At 58.1% G+C, this 19,805-nt stretch overlaps 1 protein-coding gene and 1 non-coding gene across 2 annotated transcripts; both read right to left on the bottom strand.

Moving 5' to 3' along the window:
* Positions 1 to 1,859: 1,859 nt before the first annotated feature.
* WNT10A (Wnt family member 10A) lies at positions 1,860 to 18,692 on the bottom strand. Its single transcript, XM_005519703.2, has 4 exons — positions 18,531 to 18,692; positions 15,508 to 15,770; positions 7,280 to 7,656; positions 1,860 to 2,533 (listed from the first exon to the last, which is right to left on the bottom strand). The coding sequence occupies exons 1-4, from the start codon at positions 18,587 to 18,589 to the stop codon at positions 2,066 to 2,068; spliced, it is 1,167 nt and encodes a 388-aa protein (XP_005519760.1). The 5' UTR covers positions 18,590 to 18,692; the 3' UTR covers positions 1,860 to 2,065.
* Positions 4,981 to 5,053, bottom strand: TRNAV-GAC (transfer RNA valine (anticodon GAC)). Its single transcript has one exon. It is a non-coding gene; the product is annotated as a tRNA-Val (tRNA).
* Positions 18,693 to 19,805: the final 1,113 nt, after the last annotated feature.

The following is a 19,805-nucleotide window of genomic DNA, read 5'->3' as shown; positions in this document are numbered from 1 at the left end:
AGTGCAGTGTGGTGAGAGCTTCCGTGGTGAATCACCTCACCCCAGGCAGCCCTGAGATCACAGGCATCTACAAAGCAGCCTCTGGGAGGTGGGAAGCCAACGTCACCTACCAAGTGCTGGAGCATGATATATGTGCAGAGCTCCACTGCCCTGAGTAGTATAACCTTAGGGACAAGCTTTTGGCCAGCCTGCAAGGGAGGGGAACCTCATGGTGTCCAATTAATTCTTGGGGCAATGGCCAAAAGGCAAAAGTCTTGGGGATCTGGAAAAAGGGTCTTGATACTGGAGATGAAAAAGTAGGATCTCAGGAGGGAAAATGAACTGCTGGAGCATGCCCTGTCAGAGTAAACTTGCCCCACAGGAACAACATTGCTTTCATGCCTCACAGGGCAAGCCCAGGTGCCCCAAATCCCAAGCAGAGATCCTGCTCCCTGCAAGAACACCAGCACAATATCTCTGCTGCTGGGAGCCACTGTGGAGACCACATGTCCCTTCTGCGCTGGCATACAGAGCCACAGAGGTGACACAAGGTCACTGAAGTTTCTATACTTCCAGCACCTACAGCATTTTCCTCTTCTCACCTGGTTCCAGAAGCAAGGACCCCATGCACACAGTCCCTCCTGGAGGAGAAAAGGCAGCCCTCCCATCCAGGGGTGGTGAAGGGCAGAGCATCCGTCCCAGCTGATCCAGCTCCAGCTGTGTGCGCGAGCATTATGAAATGAGGACATGGGCCACTCCCTGCTGGACCTGAGGCGCTCGCTTCCTTCCAGCCTGGTATTTTCCTCCTTGATTTAGGTTTATTTTTTAAATTCACTTCTACTTTTTTGTGTAGCCCCAAGGGGTGCACAACCGTGGGAGGAGCAGGGAAGTTATCAGCCAGGAGACAGCAGCAGCACGATTCACTGCCTGGCCCCTGCAGGCTGCTGCCGACAGATGGGTGCCCTCCCCACCACCACAACAAGCTGCCATTTGTGGACCCCCACTGCCTGGCCCACCCACACTGCCTTCCCCTCTCCCTCCTGTCCAGCTCCACCATGCCTCCCCAGGAGTGTGGGAGACAGTGGGGCAGCTCCCAGCCCAGCATAGTCATGGGCATGGGGACAACAGCCAGGATTCCCATGGGATGGATGGGGTCTAGCATGCATCCAACTGGGCAGAAGCTTCCCAGCAGCCACCTTGCAAATGTCTGGGATGCCTGCAATGGGTCTCCACCTCCTGCCAGTCTGCAAACAGCTCATAGGACAGTTATTAGGGGATGGCAGCAGAGCACCAGGGAAAAAGTCTCACTCAAGTAGGTCAGCAGCACCAAGGGCCCTCCTCCATCCTTCTGTCACTCTTGAGGATGTCCTGGACAGCAGGAAGAGCAGGGTGCTGCATCCTGAAATACCTTATGCTGTCTCCAATCCACTTTTATTCACAATCAGAAAATAACTTACCATATAATAACACAGACACACACAGCACAGCCCCGGGCACCTGCCGCTCTGGCCATGACGCTACCGCCCAAGCCAGCCCAGAGGTGAGAGGTGAGCCCCAGCCGGGGGAGCTGTGCCCCTTCTCCATCCTATGGGGTGCTCCAACCCCACCGTGCTCCGAGCACAACCTCGCACGTGGTTGGAGGAACTTGTGCACAGTGCTAATATGTGTCCCCCCCCACTTCCCTCCCACCCTGGGCTCCCCATGCCCTGCTGTCCACGACCCCATCCTGTGCCGAACCGCTGGGTGCCAGCGGGCAGTCCCCCACCCCCACGCCCACCCTGCGCCCCCCCGAGTGGTGCTGGTGTCGGCGGTCTGTACAGCATGGCCGTGCGCTCCCCGGGGCCGGGAGCCTTGGTGCTCTCATGTGGGGTTGGGGGGCAGCGGGCAGCCCTGCCCTTCCCAGGTGACGACAAAGTGCTGATTTTGGAGGGTGCTGAGCATGTCCTCTCCTGCTCCGTCGGAGCGGAGGGAAGCGGGTATCGCTGTTCCACCTCCCCCCCAGCGCCGATCCCCGTCTCCCTCCCCTGCCGCAGGGTTGTTCGTGCTTGTCCGTGGCACCCTGGGGTGGGCACCCATCTCTGCCGGGCTACTTGCAGACGCTGACCCACTCGGTGATGCGGCACTCCTCGCAGGCCACGAAGCAGCACCAGTGGAACTTGCAGTTGCAGCGCTCGCTGCGCGTCTGCCGCAGGATGTTGTGCCCGCGGCCGCAGCACAGGCTCTCGCAGTTGTCCATGCCCGGGCTAGTCTTGTTGCACAGGCGCCCTTGGGTGCCCAAGGAGTCCAGGGCCGGCTCTCGCTCGCAGAAGTCGGGTGACTTCTCAAAGTAAACCAGCTCGCTGATGCCGGCCCGGCGGCGATGCCGAGCGTGGCCCGGCTCCAGCTGCCCGGCGTTCCGGTTGTGGGGCCGGATGAGGGTGGCCCCGTAGAAGCGGTCCTTGAGCAGGGACCCCACCAGGCGAAACTCAGGCGTCACCTGCCAGCACGTCTTCAGCTGGCAGCTCCCTGAGGTACCGTGGCATTTGCACTTTCTCCTCATGTTGTCCATCACCACCTGGGCGGGGAAGGAAGGACAAAGGAGTTAGCATGAAGGAGATGCGTTTTGGGGACTGGAGAAGCCACAATGGAGCTCTGTGTGGGCTGGCACTACGGGAACATCAAGGGCTGTCGTAAGTAGCCATCAAAGCTCTGGAACTGCAAAGCCAGCAAGGCTGCACCCTGTTGCTGTGCCCAGTGCAACTCATGTCCCACACCCTGTCCCTTCCCATCCTGGCAATACCAACTGGCTTTTATGTTTCAGCAAGGGATTGGCACCTAAAGGAGAGGGTGAGCTATTTGAGCACAGGGAGGAGAAGGAGCCTGGATCTCACCTCCCACTGCTGCTTGGCTCCAGCAGCATCAACCTGATCCTGCACCCCAGTTAAAAGCCAGCATGGCTGCATCTGTGCAGCCATAATAGGACACCCCTCAGATCAAGGGTCTCCCATGCACCTCACCAGTCGCACTGCAAGTGGAGCAGGTGGGAGGGATGCTTTCCTCTTCTTTTCCCCTCCCCAGGGTCTTCATCCCATAAAGCTCCAGTTCTGGGAGCCCTGGGAGCAGCTCTGCTTTTAGCTCTTGCCTGCTCTCCTTCAGCCAACCTGGCCACAGCGCCAGGGGGCTGAGGCACTGCCTCTCACCACCACACAAATTCCAGGCAGGGATCACATCCCTGACTTATGGTTTGTAGAGGCTGCAGTGTGGCCAGAGCTATACATCCACGTCCTTCAAGGGCCGGGGTGCATGGGCTGGGCTCTGGCTGTAGTTTGGGCTAGCCCAAAAGCACAGCTCATGCAGAGGCCAGAGGCCAGTGTGGAGTTCCTTGGACTCCCTGGACAAGGCTGCTGAGCCATAGGCTACATGCTGGGATCCCCTACATCCCCCATGCCTGTAAGGGATACCGCTGTGGCTAAGGCAGGAGAAACAGCTCATGCCCATCAATCTCCAGGGGCACAACATGACCATACATCCCCTCACAGCCTGTAAAGAGACAGATTATAACATCCTCTCTTCTGTCCCAACAGGGATTCCCTGCTGGGTTGTGTGCCCCCATATCCATGTGCTCACACAGGCTTCAACAAGCTCCCTTCCCATGTGGACACCAAAACCCCACCAGGAGTTCAGCTGGGGCTTGCAGACTATCACAGGCTGATCCCCATACCCAGGGCCATGCTCCAGGGCTTGTGGAGGGATTCCAGGGGACACCTGTCCCTGTGGAAGGTGCTGTCCTACAATGCCAGTCCTGCCCAGCTACCAGACTTCATGCCTGCCACATGTTGCCTATTCCTGCCCCCTCCCTGAGAGGGACACATGTGACAGGAGTGCCTTGTTTAGGTATGGGTGGGCAGTTTTTGTTCCTTGCTTTCTTGTTTTAGAGTAAATCTCCAAGTTGCTAAGCAGTTATGGTAATTAAGGCAGGTCAGGGAAACACACCTGGAGCTTGGGGCACATGGTGGAGAGGTCTGGGCTGGAGTTTGGCTTTCATCCTGCTGAGAGTCCTGCTCCTGCTGGGAAGAGCCTCCACCTCACAGGGAATGAGCCACCTGGCCTCTCCACCATGTCCTGGGTGTGCCAGCCAGGAACACCAGCTGCTCGCCACTGTTCTTGTCACTATCCCTGGGAACACACTGGCATTGGGACCCCATCCTTTCCCACATTCCCTCCCTGCTGGCTTGGCTGGACCAGGAAAAATCTGCATACAAGGCTGTGGCTAGCAGGCTCCCCATTGGGATGGAGGGGACAGTGGTGTGACAGCTGGACAGGGAGTCATCTGGGGCTACAGCTGGTCACAGCAGGAGCTGAAGAAGGTGTCAAGTGTGGCCATCTCCATCACCCAAGGCATCACTGCTGAGTATCCTGAGCACCAACACCACAACACCCATCCATCCCTGACCTGCGATGGCGTGTTCTTTCCCTCCTGCACAAGCAGCACAGAGGGGACAAGACCTTGCAGAGCTACGAGACGCAAGAAGGACCCATCTGAGTCTTGGCCCCATGCTTTTGTCATTGAATTTTCTCCATGCACCCTTACCCGTCCTTTCCCTGTCTCATAGACACCCAAGTTAGACACATGCCCGGACTCGCTGGTGCTTTCTTTCGTACATTCCCAGCTCCTCCCAGGCACGCTCATAAGAGCTTTATCGTAGGTCTTTGTTGTGAGGGTAATGGGTAGTTCCTGGCTTCCTTTCATCCTCTCTCACTCTCTGATCTGGTGAGTTAGGAGGACTTGCAAAGTCTCTTTCACACTCCTGCTGCTCTTTGCTGGGGAGCTTGCTGCCTCCCAGGGATGCAGAACACCCACCTCAGTCTTGAGTTGGACCAAGCAGTGATTATCCCAGGGCTCCCTATTCCTCAGGACCAAGGTCACCACTGCCACTATCAGAGGATGCTGCACATCCCTTGCAGCTGCAATGCCCTGCCCAGCTTCATAGCTGGAATGAACGTGAAAAGGAAAAATCAGTGTGTTTCTGCCTGGTTTCGAACCAGGGACCTTCCGCGTGTCAGGCGAACGTGATAACCACTACACTACAGAAACCCACATATGATGGCACCTGGATGCCACCATTCATGGAACTGCCACCTCCCTCCAGCATTGCAGGGTCTGAGCTAGGAGACAGGCTTACCCACACACACAGCACCCCTGGGATACACAGGAACCACAGAGAGGATGCTCAGAATCAGTGAGATGCTGGAGAACTCTGTGTGCTGCAGCTACTTGGTGCAACGGAGAGGGATGGTGAATGGCAGGGCACGGCACGAGGCTTCCATGTCCACATCACTGCTCACTAAAGAGGTTCAAGCCTCAGGACTTGGAGGGGAGGACCTGTGCAATCAGCACAGCCATTCCTTCCCTGGGAAATCCCAGAGGACTGTTGCTTATTACAGCAGGAACATTGCTCCTAGTAGTAAGTGGGGCTTGGGTGGGACCCACAGCATTGCTAAAAGAGCAGGTGGGGAGTTGGAGAACCCAGCCCCAGTGGGGCAGCCAGGACCAGCCCTGGCAATAAGCACTGCACCAACAGACACAGACCAGGTCCAGCATCTTCTTGTTCCGGTGCCTGGCACCCACAGCCATCAGACATGGGCTCACACCCTCATCTCAGCAAGGTCCCCCAGCTGGGCAGCCTGTCCAGGCACTGCTTCCCCACCTGCACAGGTACCCTTCCGTCCTTTATTCCTTTAGTCTTCTGCCTCTTCTTCTAGCTTCAAGGCTTCTTTCATCACTCCAGATCTTGTCTCTGAAGCCAGCAAGAGCTGACATTGCTAGTCCCATGCCTGCCTGCCCTCAGGGACAAGCAGACCCCAGGCATTTTCACTGTTACTGGATCCCACAGGAAATGTTTCGTGACATCCTGCCAGAGCAAATATTCCTCTCTCACATTCCCTTCCTTCTGCAGGCTGTGAGGTTTCCCTCGGGACACAAGGAACAGGGACCACAGGTTTCTGAGCACTGCCAGGAGTCCCAGAAATCTGGAGCATGGAGAGATGTAGGGGAATCAGGATGAGCCCTGCAGTCAGAACCGGTATGGGGGTCTTGTCCAGACTGGGCCAGAGCAGCCTGCAGAGGATTTAGCTGCCTAACACTGAGTAAGCTTTCACCACACACAAGCAAACAAAGCAAAACAAATCAAAAGCTTTGGTATTCCCCAGGCATTTACAGCTTGGACAAACTGGGGTGGCTTTTCCAGGGTGGTAAAGCACAGGTCCAGCATCAGGGAAAGCCACACATTAAGGTCCTGCTTTGCAGCATCCTCACCTCACAGCTGGCTTCAAACGTGCTCAAAGCAAGAGGCACATCCAAGTGTCTGAGCCATCCCAAGGAAACATTCCCTGTGGAATTCTGACCTTTAATAATTTATTCCTACAGCCACTACACATCCCTTGGCACTGCCCTGGCAGCATGTGGCTGGGGTCCTGGAGACATGTCCTGTTGGATTCAATAGCTGTGATCTCTCAGACACCTGCTGTGAGCAAAAGCAGGCAGGGAAATGCAGCCCCTCCTGCCTGAATGCTTCTTGTCTCCAATGTCAGGCTGCTTTTAAACCTCAGCTTCCAGACAGAGTGAGCTACTAATTAGTACCTTTAACGAGACCCGACATCATAAGAATGGAGGGGAGGCTGTCCTGCTTGCCTGGACAGGCTCCAGCACACTGCTAGAGAGAGGGGACACAGCTGTGGGCTGTCACCTCTGCTCCCAAGGGCATGCTGTATTTCCCAGCTGGTATGGGTGCCCAGTGCCTAACTCAATCTCATTCACATCTGTCTCCTCCTCCACTGGCTCCCTTTCTGGAGGCAGAGACATAGCTGGGTGCTGCAGAATCTGTGCTGTATCCCCATGATGCCAGTGACTTTCTCCTCCCTGTCCTTAGCTTCCCACTGCAGTTCCCCAACACCAATTCACCCAGTTCCTGAGAGGCAGGAGCCAGAATCATTGCTGTGCCACCCCAGTAGCACCACTGCAGCACAGACAGGTGACAGTGGCCTGGGACAGCATTCCTTGGCAAGGCCACAGCAGCAATGCTCAGAGGTATTGCTCCCAGCAGGCGTTTGACCAGCATATCCTTGCAGCCCAGTCCTGCTATGGGCATCACCACCTTTGCTCTGGGCAAGACTGGGGAAAGGTGGTGCCTTTGGGGCAATCCCAGACTCACAAATGGCTCCACAGAAGCCAGCGTGAGTCCCTCACAGCCTTCCCACACATGTCCTGGGGACCCCGTTCCCACCATCATCTCCCCACAACTGTCACCAGCACCCCACTCACCTGCCGGCCCACGCGGTTGTTGTGCAGCCGCATCCGGGAGTGGATATCCCTGTAGGTTTCCCGGGAATCAAGGAAATCCTTGGAAAACTTCTCTCCATAGTCCACATCGGGGCTGCACCCTCCCCATTCCCAGGAGTCCTGGAGGCCAGGGGTCTCTGCTGGCATGTGCTCCATGTGCACCCCGTGCACCATGCCTTTGCCACGGTTCATGGCTTCCAGCTGGAGACGATGCAGCTTGCGCCGGAAAGCCTCCTCATCGCCACGGCGCTTCTGGTCGCAGCCGCAGGCCTGCAGCTTCCCAAGAGCGCAGGCGTTGGACACGGCGTGCACCACGCCGGCAGCCGCTATAGCGTACGCAAAGGCGCTCTCCCGAAAGCCTGCAAGGAAGGAGAGAGTGGGGCTCAGGCTGGGTGGTGTGACCCCCGTGGGGGGCTGGATGAGTTCATCATCACACTGGGGTGTAGGGAGTTGGAGGTTCAGCTTGTGTCTTGCATTTCCCCAATGCTCCAGCTCCCACACAGGCCACGAGTGAATCCCCACTCTGCTCTCCAGCCCCCACCAGGACACACTGCAGCCCTGCCCTAGCTGGGACCCCAGCTTCCACCATCACCCTGCTCTCACATTACTCCAGGAGATGCCACCACGGCACTGCTCAGGCATCAGCATCATGGCTCTGGTGGGAAAGGCAATCCTTCTCCCCTCCCCACTCAGCGTTTCCTACTATACTAAATATAACACTGGCTTAGAGATAATTCTGCTGAAGAATGGGCCACTTTTGCTTATTCACAGGGTGCAGATTAGGCAGCAAAAAGAGCAGGCTGCACTGCCTGTCCAGCCCCATTCATCTGCCCATATTCCTTCCCACTCTGAACTCTGCCAGGTTCCACATGAAGCTCTAAATGTGATACCACGCTGGAAAAAAATGAGCATCCCTAGTCAGCGAGAGAATGCCGTGACCACAGCGTGCACTGCCAGAGCCGGCAGCTGGTTGTCATTAAACACTAGGGAGTGAGGACATCCACAAGTGTCATCAGCTGGGGACAGGGCAGATGGGGACAGGGACAGGTCTCACAGAAAGAGTTCCATGGGGCTCCATGTGGCTGTGCATAGGAGGTGCCTGAGAATCTCTTGGCTTCACTGAAGCCAGGTGAAGACCCTCTCCTCCATGGGAGTTTCTGTTTTATTTGAAATGCTAAGTAATATTTTTGTTTGTGGTTTCCAGGTCAGGCGGGGAGCCTGCGGTGCCCTTTGCTTTGGTGCACAGTGACTGGCCCCAGCATGAGGCAAGGATGGAGGGAGAGGCAGATTTTGTGCCGTGGCGTCACATGTGAATAAATAAATAGCTGGAGTTCCCAGCCTCTCTCTCTCTGTTGGACATGAGCAGTTTGATTGGCCCTGGCTTTGACGCAGCTGAACAGACAACAGGTTTTGGGATGTTTTCTTTACCAGGTCCATGCCATGGGGGTCTTGGGTGAGCACCCCAACGCTCTGCCAGCTCCCTGCCCGTGCCACAGAGTCAGGAGAGGTGAGAGTGCAACCACTGCTGTCGCCAGTCCTTGGCAGTGCTCTCCATCACGCACGTCTCCTCCGCGGTTCGCTGCCGCCCGCTGAGCAAACGCTATGATCTTATTAAAGGAAAATGAAATGCAGCCCGGAAACCTGCATTTAAAGTCATGCTGCTCTTTTGTGTGCTAATTTGACACTGGTGCATTTAAAAAATTAACGAGGCACTGCTTAAAAGCCAGCAGGAGCCTCTCCCAGCTTCCCCTTGGTGTGGGACAAGCTTGCTCTCAGCCTGCCTCTTTCCATGCACAAGTTGAACAACATTTTTCAGCAGGCAGGTAATGGGGCTGCTGGTGCGTACACTGTGCTGTGCAGCCTCCCCAGGGAGAGTGCTGGCAGGCAGTGCCTACAACACACCCACAGCGCTGCTGGAGCATGAAGGCCCACATCTGGGGAACTTCAGTCCCGAGTTGAGCAATGGAGGATGGACAACCTGCACAGAAAGGTCTCCTGGATTCCCAAATCCTCCCTACGTCGGTTCTCTGATCCCGCTATCTGGGCCAGCTTCAGCCCTTCATATACCAAACCTGGGCACAGCCCAATTTGTCACTGCCACTCTGCTGGGTATCCTCAGCTTCTGGCACAGCCAGCACCTGAGGACAGGGGCAGCAAACCCTTCATTCAGCACAACTCCCTCCTCTCAGCCCTGCCTTTTTCTCGCACTTTTCTCCAGCCTAAAAAAATAATTTCTGGTGTGGCATCTCCTTAAAATCCCTGCTGGAGCCCAGACACAAGCTCTACCCCACCCAGTCCGTCTAGCAAGCCCGTGTTCTTACAGGTAAAGAGGTCAGGTTGATTGGGCACCCTCCATGGCTGGAAACCCGTGGGTTAAAGCCCCAGTCCTTCTTCCTCTAGTGCTCTCCAAGTACATGTGAGCTGATGGATGAGGTATGGGTCCTTGTCCCTGGAGCTGCCATTCCCCAGGCTGTGGGCAGGGGACAGACTGGTCCCCAGGACATGACATCACAGCATTCAGGAAGCCTTGTTCCCATCTCATCATGGTCCTTTCCCTGCTCAGCATCACTCTGCCTGGCCCCACCATTCTTCCCTGCCTTCTCCCCTTCTTCCCTCACCTGCTTTCAGGGGGAGCTGTGAGCAAAGGGGAGGAGGGGGTCAGGGCAGCCCTGGGATCACAGCAGCCATGCCAGTATGGTTCTGCTAGGAGTTCAGTTTACATTCCTTGTTCTACCCCAGCCACGCCAGAGACAGAGGATTGAAGCAAAGCAACGAGCAACATGGCTGCAGGCAACAACCACCTGCCTTGTGGGCTCAGCAAGGGTGGAAGCTTCCAGGAACCACAGCCGAGAGTGGCATGTGGTGGCCAGCCCTGAGCCCTTTGGAGGGAGGCTCTCCAGCAACCCCAGCCACCTAAGACCTCAGCAGTGATTTTTGAGCCACCTTATCCCCCCAGAGACCACAGAAGAGGTGTAGCTGTGGAAGGTTTAAGAAGTATTGCATCCTCCAGGGAAGAGGGAATGGAGAACACAATCCTGACATCACCACCGGCATCCAGTCTGCTGTGTACTCAAAGACCACGCTAGGCAAAGAGGACAGGTTTCTCTTCCCCAGGTCAAATCCCAAAGCAGCTTTCTTATCAGGGAAAGTTTTCCCTGTCAAGATGTGCCTATGAGGTGGGGGGTCATTTAGCAAGACCTCAAGTCCCAGCAGCCCTGGCTCCACCACGGATGCTGCAGTTCCTCCGTCTTTCAAGCAGATGAGCAATGAAGGCTACAGAGCTGGCTTAGGGACAGCTCCAGGCTCTACAGTCTGAAGACCAGGGAGAGCTGGAGTGATGGCCTTCGTCCCACAGCTGACCATCACGTCCAGGCAGCAATTCTTTCCCAGCACCCATCACTGCAATGCCTGGGTGGCATTTAGGGAGCCAGCGGGACAGCTTCATGCAGGCCCACCCTAGGGTACCCCAGGGATGCTCAGCTGCCCCCTTCATGGCAATACCCCCTAGGAGCGGGGTGTAGCTGCCAGGAGCTGTGGGCACATCGCCCCAGCCCTGATAAAAGGCAGAGGAGAACTTCTCCCGCCACCTCCTGCGAGGCCTGCCGAGACGGCCAGTCCCGACACGCTGCCTCTCCCCCAGCCCCGCTCCCTCCCCTCCCCTCTCCCTAATTAAACTGCAGGTGAACCTGCCAGGGTCTGGCCCAGCACCAGGCACTAAATGCCTCCCTGCAGATCCCAACTTGCCTCCCTGCACCTTCTTGAGCATGCCAGGGACAGCCCGCAGCCTTTGCTGCTTGTCCGCCCACGGCACCGTGAGAGAGCAGCCCTTGCTGCTGTGCAGGCTGCAGGGAGCCGAGCTCAGCCCCACATCGCCAGGAATCCTGCCTGGCCCCGGGGTCCCACTTGCACCGTCAGTGGGGAGAAGGTCCAGGGAATGGGGAACCCACAGGGATGAAGCCAAGCATCCACAGCACCCGCATGTCCTCGAGGGCCAGGTGGGCAAAGCCCTTGGTTTGCCTGGGGGTACACAAAACCCTGCCAGCAGCCCAGCTGCAGGTGCGCCAGGCCAGGCGCTGCGGTCTGCGGGCACTGGAGCTTGGCTGGGGCTCTGCAGAGCTGGGTTCCAGGGTCCTGAGCTTGGCAGCATCTCCCTGGATAGCTGTAACAGCACCTGCCTCCCTCAGCACACAGCAAAGCTTCCCCAAGCTCCGTTTCACAGCTGGCTGGGCCCCAGCACCTGGTGTTTCCATCCTTGCAGGGAGTTCCCCACTCCCTGCTGGAAGAAATCAAGATCTGGCCATGGCCATGCAGACCCCTTGTCACCAGTGAGCACTTCCAGGGAGGACATGGGGCAAGCAGCCTCTCCAAAGGCTGCAGGAACCAAGAGATACTGCACTCCAAAGACATGTCCCCTCCAACCATGAGCCTTTGAAGGCCTTCAAGGACATCCAGCCCCTCCATGGGGGTCCTAATTTATTCAGAGCTCCATGTAGACAGGGTTGGGGTTAGGATGAGGAAAGGGGAATAGTCAGTCCCACAGCATACCTCAAACAGCCCCTGGCCATCAGCCAGACAGTCCCAGCCCTGATGGCACCCTGGGTGCACACATACTGGACAAGGACCAAGACTCAGTGACCCACCACCATCTGCAGCTTGGTTTTTGTCAGGCACCCAGGCTTGGGTCAGCCCAGACAAGCCACACAGTGCCTGGCAGCCCACAGATGCTGCAGTGGGACAATATACCAGGACAACAGGCCATCCTCTCCACTGAGGTGGACACAATCGTGCTGCTCAGCCTTGAAGCAGGAGCAGGGGACCTATTTCCACTGCTGATGTAGATGCAGCCACCTGCCTCCACCTCACTGCTCCATTCCCCCACATCTCCTGAGGCCAGGAGAGGATGTCTCTGTCAGCCAGGTGAGCACATGGAGAGCGAGGGAGATATAGCAGAGAAGGATGGGACCAGGAACAGCACTGGAGAGTCCTGGCAGAAATGACAGTGCCAGAGAATGGCCAGGAAGGTGGTGAGTACATAGGCAGCCAGCTGGGGAGCCAGGGAAGACTGGAGGAGGATTTGCAATACCGCTGTTGAGCCTGGCTTAACATGGAGAGGACATGAGCCAAGGAGGATGGGGGGTGCAGGTGGCACTGGAGATTCAACAGAGGGTACAAAGAACATCCCATGCCTCAAGGATGCAGCATCAGAAGACCAGACTGAAAAACCTACAGACCATAATGGTGTCTCAAAAAAACCCAACGGCTCTGTGAAAGCAGGGATGGCAAACTCCTGGGCACCCCCCTGGCCCTCCACTAACCTGCTGTTATGCCTCAGACACCGTTTCCCGTGCCCCAGGGATGGCAGAATCTCCCAGGTCTGTGCTCTCCCCAGGATGCTGTCAGCATCCCTGCCTCCAGCTATGCTGCCCTGAAGCCACCCCAGACTCCCAGCCCTGTCCGATTTGAAGTCTCTTCTTCCTGTCTCCCCAGGACACTCAAACTTCTGGGACCAGCTCAGCAGGATGAGGACATGGGCACGCATTTGCCATTGTCCTCTTGCCTGTCCCCAGGGGATGAGGTCCCTGGCTCCACTGAGTGCCTGGATACTGGGAAGAGTGCGGGATGGGCACCATGGGACAGATTGGAACAGTGTTGCCTCCTGTCCAGCTCATGCCCACACTGGAGAAGACGTGAGAGATGCAGGAGGACAGGACAGAGCTGGGGAGCGGAGCCAAGCAGGGAGAGTGGGAGGGAGAAGCCAGCTACAAATAATTTAAAGTGAGATTCATGCACGGCTGAACTGATGGCAGAAGAAGTGGGAAAACGAATGAAAGATTAAAGGGGTCTGTCACTTCGGGTTACAAACAATGATCCTACAAGAATGTTGCATTCACAGGCATGGCAAGGATGGGGCAGAGCACAGAGCAGAGACCTGGTCCCTGGAGGTCAGACACATTAAAATCTGTGGCACAGAGCCTGCACCCCTTGCTTGTACCACTCGCCTCTCCTCCAGCACTGGGCTGCTGAGATGCATCCCCTCTCTGATGGCTGTGCCTGTAACAGCTGGAAGGCAAAGCTCAGAGCTCCAGCACTGTTACTGAGGGACATGAGTGAGTTCAAAGTGGGCCAGGGCTCCAGCCTTAAGGTTTGCTCCATGCCAGAATGGCTCCAAGCTTGGAGATATGCTTGAGTGTTTGGGGCTCATCCTGCAACCTCTGCTGCCAAAACAGGAGGGCCATGAGATGTTTGCCTGCTCTAATGCTCCAGCCCTACCTCGATCCTGCCCTGCTGCTGGATGTTGTGTCTCCATCCCAGAGAACGGGATCCCACCAATGCTGAGAGCCTGGGCTGAGCCATATCCAGTAGCTCAAGATGGGGGCTGGAGTCCAGGGTCTGTGGGAGTCCCCACACCCATCGGTCTCAGCCCTGGCAGCAGGAAGGGCTGCAGGAGCATGAGACAGAAGTGAGGTGAAAGTCACTGGGGCCACCAGCAGACAAGGTGAGCTGAGGGAGGGATGCAATGCTCTCTGCTGCTGGTGCTTCTTACCCAGCCTGGTGGGACCCGGAGCAAGGAAGTTTGTCTGGGTGTGTGAGCAACTTGAGCCAGCAAGTCAGTGTCTCCTGATGCCTGAGGAGACTAGAAGTGAATCGCATTCCTCAGAGGACCTGGAAATACCTCGATGCTTATCAGGGCTGACAGTCCCCACCCTTCCTGCCAGGCCCTAACCTGGGCACTGCTCACAGAGGGAAGAGATGCTGCCCTTCTCCAGGCACTAAGGTCCTGAGAGGGACCAGGGCTGCTCCACAGCAGGACCACAGCCCTGCTGCCACACATGCTCCGAGGTAGCATTCCATCCAGTGAGGCTGTCCAGGCTGCCCTGGACATGAGGGATCTCTGAACACCAAAATGCTTCTGTGATCCCCTCTCCAGCCTTCTCCCTGCTTGTTCCTGTTGACTCCTGCCACCACATCCCCTCAATGACATGTAAGCCTCAAGCTGCCAACCTCTCCTCTTTGAGACTCTCCTCATAGTCCCAGGGAAAGAAGATATAGGACATGGAAGGCTGTTTGAAGAAGAGTGGATGGCTGCAACTCTCTGCTGGGCATCAGGCTGACAGGCTCACAAAGAGGGTATGTGAACAGTTTCTTAGGTAGTTTTCTCCTTTATTGCGAGCTGGAGGAGTGGTATGTGTGCAGGGCACCTGGCCTGCCCTCAGCACCCTGACTGCCAGACACTGGCACCATATTGTCCTCCTGACCATGGTCTATGACAATGGGCACTTAGAAATATGCTGAGGCACAGGCTTCAAGAAAGGATACTCAGGTGAAAAGATACATTCAGGTCCACTAGAAGATCCCATCAGGTCACAACTGTAACCTGCACCATGCAGGCCAGCCCCAGAATCTGCCCCTGGGGGAGAGAGTATCAGCCAGGGAGGCTCTGATGCAGAGCCAGACATGACTGCGAGGCAGATGAGATCCTCGCACCAGGATCCTTGGCAGAATGTGGAGAGCTGGGAGAGCTCTCTCATCAGCACAGCTTCGGGCTCTGTGGGGAGGTGAGCACTCTGCAGGGCTCTGTGAGCTCCCAGGACAGCCTGTATCCCTGTCCCCTCTGCCATCACGCTTTAGGGTCCCATAAAACAGAGAGCCCTTAGCTCTCTGCATTGGAAAGTGAAGATAAGGGCAGAACACCAGGGTGACAGGCTCACAGAGCTATGCCCCACTGGTTAAGGGCATTTCAGCTCATCACAACTCACTAAAACACCATCCCCAGAGCAGGACTGAGCCAAGATGCTCAACTATACCCACCAAACCAAATCCCAGAGCATGGCATCCACCTTCAGACCCACCAACTATGCTGCACACCCCTGGCACTGCTCCAAACACCAGCCTACGCCACACAGGGAGAAGATGCCAGAAAGCAGGAGGGCCTGAAAAAAGCCTTTGAAGCAGCTGGAATTGGTCAGGAAGGAGCAGCTCAGGACAAGGGCCAGTGCAGGTACAAAGTGCATGGAGCAGCTTTGCCATAGTGCAGTGCTCCTTCATCTGGCAGACTAACATTTCTCTGCCTTCATCCATGGGGATGCTGAAGAGCTCGCCTCATCCCCTGGGCCAGGGAAGAGCTGTGCAGGGGCACAGGGGGAGCCCAGGAGGGCTCCAGAGAGCCAGTGCTGGATAGTGGGACAGGAGGGGAATCATCCAACCCTTACCTCTGCTGAAGATGATGCTCTCATATGGAATCTTGTTCTTGGTCTCAAGGCTGGAGCAATTCCAGCGCTGGTCCCGGAACTGGTGCTGGCACTCATGGATGGCAATCTGGATACCCTGGATGGCCGAGGCGGTGACGTCAGGGTGGCGCACACACACCTCCAGCTGCCGCCGCGTCAGCCCCGGCAGGGTCAGGCACACCGTGTTGGCATTCAACACTGGCTCTGATGGCAGCTTCAGGCCCAGGATCTCATTGGAGCAGGAGCTGGGAGGGAAAAGAATACCCTTGAGCTCAGAGCAAGCAATGTCAGCCATTTGGTTTTCCATTTGGGGAAGGGGAAAAGTCTGTGGGGGACACACACACGGGGAAGGGAGATGCTCCTCAATCCACACTGCACCCATTGCCTACAGGGAAGGTTGGAAAAACCCTGTGCTCAATGGCAGCTTACCCAGGCAGAGATACCCAGCAGCACAGGGGCTGCAGTCCCCTCCAACAACGTAAGTACGCTACAGACACCCTGGCAGCCTTTGCCCAGCAGCAGTCAAATCTGGCCATCCTGCCTCTGGAGCCCAGCATCTCCCAGGACTGCACTCTCTCTCTGTGTGCTCCCCCAGGGATCTCCCACACTGGCCATGCACTGCAGATTCTCAGCACTCATTGCCCCAGCTTACCTTCCACAGGAAGCTTCCCCCTGAGAGAACTGAGTGACCCTGGAGCAGAAGGCCCATCCCAGGTCTGCCTCCACCTCTGATGCTGGCTGATCCCCTCCCTGCATCTCCTGTATCCCCCAACACTGCTGGTCCTTGCAAGGGAGGTAAAGGGAGTCATCAGCCTTTTCTTTTCAGCTCAGCTGTGAAATATGGAGCCAAGCACTGTGCCAAGTATTCTCAAGCTCCCAGCAACAATCCCAAGTCCACTGTCACATCCTAACCTCACTGAAGCAGATGCACATGGCCACAGAAGAACAGAGAGCAGCAAATGGATGGGTGCTAGGAGAGGCACATGGTCCATGGCAGGGCTACAAATAGAGATGTTCCCTGGGGAAATGGGGAAGTAGATGGAGTGTGTGGAGATGGAATATGGGATGTGGGATGTGGCATGTGGGGAGACAAAGCACATCCAGAAAGAGATGCCTGGAGCTAATACAGTGGTACACATGACAGACTAATCTGAAGAAGGAGACAGTAGGAAGTGTTTGCCCAACTCCAGGGAATGGCTTGAAGGACTCTGGGATAAGCAGTGTCCAAGTGGAAGACCCACAAAGGAAGCAGCAGGCAATGGGACACCCAGCAGCATCCAGCATCTTGCAGCATGGTCCACTAGGAGCTCAGCGCCACCCTACTGCTCGTTCAGGAGACCTTGGTCCCTGCTGAGAACTCTCCCCAGGAAGGTCTCTCCCTGTTCCCTGGGACAAGCAAGAGCTGGGTCCCTGGGAGAAGAGAGGAGCTCAAAGCCCTTTGAACTTTGATTACAGAAACAAGACTTGGAGGAGGATGCTGGAGGAAGGACTGCAGCTGCCAGGTCCTGGGGAGAAGGGTTACTCCCCCTCTGTTCCCTCAAGCCCTGCAAGCCTGGTGCAGGTACATGGACAGAAGCAGCTGTCGGGGGATGAGTTCCCCAGCTCAGAGCTCACCCAGCTCTGGAGGGAGGGTTCAGCCCCAGTGTCCCTGCTGAATTACAGCTTGCTCAGGGGACAGGGAGAACAGGTCAGGATCAGGCTGCTGCTTTCTCCAGCTTCCCAAGGGTGTTTATACCCATCCCACCACTTTCATGGGTGGTATATGAATATGCCCCAGTGCAAATCCACAGTGACTCCAATAGGGAGAGTCAAGGTGGAGCAGAGAAGAGAGACAAAGGGAGTGCATCCCTCCAAAACCCCTACACAGGAGAGAAAATCTTCTTCCCGGCTTCCTGCACTCATTTCCACTGTCAAGCAAACCCTGGCTGACAAAAGATGCAGAGCAGGACACAGATGCCACCATCTCCAACCACAGGAGTTCCTGCCCTGAGCACTGCAACGACTTTGTTCCCTGTGTGTCCTGAGCCTGACACAGCGTCTGCCATCTTTTCCCAGGGCATCCCGGGATGGGGGTGATGTTACAGCCTTTCTCCCGATTGCACTGCAGGGAAACTGAGGCAGGGGCTCCGGAGAGTAGAGGGACGGTCCTTCTGCCTCTTGCTCCACCCAGGGCTCGGGAGGGCCAGGGACCGACAAGAAGCTGTCACTGTCACACTTCTTAGGAAGGATACAGCGCTCCCCCCAGCTCTCTTCCCCCTTTAAATCTGGATTTAAACTTGATTTCACGGTGACAGGCCCCCAGGTCACAGGCTGCAGCGGCTGCTGCTTTAATTAATACAAGTCCCAACGTTAACAAATTATATTTAAAGGGGCTGGAGGGAGGGGGAAGGGCGGGGGACACCCCCCCCTCCCCCCCCCCCCACACACACACTCATACCAGCACCAGGATTAACCCCTGGCTGCCTGCAGCGCACAAGTTTGGGAGCGGGCAGAGGGAAGGCGAAGACGGACAGGGATGGTGAATTTGGGGGTTCGGTTTCTAGAAAGCAGGTGGCCCCCTCTTACCCCTCTAGTATTTAGGACAGGCGGAGCCAGGGAAGGGACGCAGGGGGATCCAGTAGGCACCGACCCCCACGACAGTGACATCCCAGCCGGCATTCCCCCGTCCTCCGCGGGCGAGCGGGCAAACTGAGGCAGTCGGGGCGGGCACTGGAGCGTCTCCGGCCGGGGAGGAAGGGGGACAGCTTCTTGGATGGGGAGAAATTGGGCATCCCACCAGCGTTCCGTCGGGACGAGGGAAGGCGGAGGGGAGCAGCAGCCCTGACAGCCCCTTGCACGGGGGGCCGCAGCCGTGCGGGGCCGGGCTGGGGCGGCGGGACCCCTCATCGAGCCCCCTGGGCACACCGCCCCCGGCGCGGGGCAGGGCGCGGCGGCTCCCCGGCGCCCTCCCCGTGGGGCCGGGGCTCTCAGCGGCGGGGCTGGGGATGGAGGGGTGCAGCTCCTACCTGGGTACCCAGAGGCTGAGCAGCAGCGAGCAGAGTCCGTGGGCCAGGGCCGGGCGCATCTTCGCTGGGGCAGCGGCTGTGCGGGCTGCGGGCGGGCGGGCGCCTTTGGGGCAGGGGCGGCGGGGCTCGGCGCTGCTCTCTGCCCGCTTTGTTTGTTGTGGGTTGTTTGCTTGTTTGTGTTTTCCCCTCTCCTCCCTCTCACTGGCTCCCTGCGCGCCGGGGCTCGGCTCGCCGGGGCGGCTCTGCCATCCTCTCGGGATGCCCCCCCCGCCTCCCGCCGCCCCGGCGCCCTCCGAGCCCGGCGAGGGCTGCGCGCCCCCCGCCCTGCCCGCCGCCGCCCCGCCGCGCACAGCCCCCCGGCTCAGCCCCCCATGGCAGGACGTGCCGGGGGGCCGGGGGGGCCCTCGGCCCGCGGGGTGCGCTCCCCCGCCGCTCCCCAGGGCGCCCCGGGGCTCCGGGGCCGCGGCGGGCGCGGGCAGGCCCCGCGGGGCGGGCGGCCCCGCGGCTCCCGCGGGGCCCGCAGGCACATGGGGAGCCGCGGCCCCCCCGCCGCCCCCCGCCGCCGGTGTCGCCGGGCCTCCGGCGGAGCGAGCACGGTCGCGGCCGGAGGGGCCCGGGGGCGGGGGGCGGGGGGCGGCGGCGGCAGCGGCTCTGCCTGGGATCGCGCTGCGCCGAGCATTACTCAGCGCCCCGAGCCCGAGTCCCGACACGTCCAGACAGGAGCCCGCGGGGGAAGGACGGGGCAGAGGGTGGCAGCGGGGCGGGGAGCCGGCGTGTCGCCCGCAGCCTGCCGGGGAGGGAGGGGGCGGCGGGGGGGGGCGAGCGGGCACGGGCGGCAGGAGAGTGGGCGCGGGGCCGGGGGGGAGAGAGGCGTGGGGTGGGCACAGCGTGGGTGAGTGGGCACGGTGTGCGGGGTGAGCGGGCACGGCGCGGAGAAGTGTGTGTGGTGGGAACGCTCAGCGCAGAGGAGTGTGCGCAGGGTGCGGGGTAAGTGTTGGTGCTGTGGGGTGAGCATGTGGGTCTGAGCGCGGGGAGAGCTGGGCGTACGTGGCCTGTGGGAATGTGTGCAGGTGTGGGGGACTGTGCGTGGGGTGAGCCTGCGTGGGGTGGGACTATATTCGTGGGGACTTGGGGGACTGCACGCTGCGGGGGGTGGTGCGTTCAGGGCATGGGGAAAGTGCTGTGGGCGTGGGGTTTAGTGGTGGGCACGAGGATGGAAGCAGAGTGTGCGCAGAGTGAACGTGCGTGGCGTGGGATGAGCACACACCAGGCGTG

The sequence above is a fragment of the Pseudopodoces humilis genome, chromosome 8 (assembly GCF_049639895.1).
Source record: "Pseudopodoces humilis isolate 2021_Gansu_Grassland_sample_001 chromosome 8, ASM4963989v1, whole genome shotgun sequence".
Taxonomy (NCBI): Eukaryota; Metazoa; Chordata; class Aves; order Passeriformes; family Paridae; genus Pseudopodoces; species Pseudopodoces humilis.
The sequence above is the reverse complement of the archived record's forward strand: the minus strand, read 5'-3'. Positions and strand labels throughout refer to the sequence as shown.

Coding starts and splice junctions, on each gene's coding strand:
- WNT10A (XM_005519703.2), bottom strand. CDS start 18,589: ATGCGCCCGGCCCTGGCCCACGGACTCTGCTCGCTGCTGCTCAGCCTC. Junction 15,771..18,530: donor CTCAGCCTCTGGGTACCCAG/GTAGGAGCTGCA, acceptor TTTCCCTCCCAG/CTCCTGCTCCAATGAGATCC. Junction 2,534..7,279: donor ACAACCGCGTGGGCCGGCAG/GTGAGTGGGGTG, acceptor TTCCCCGCCCAG/GTGGTGATGGACAACATGAG.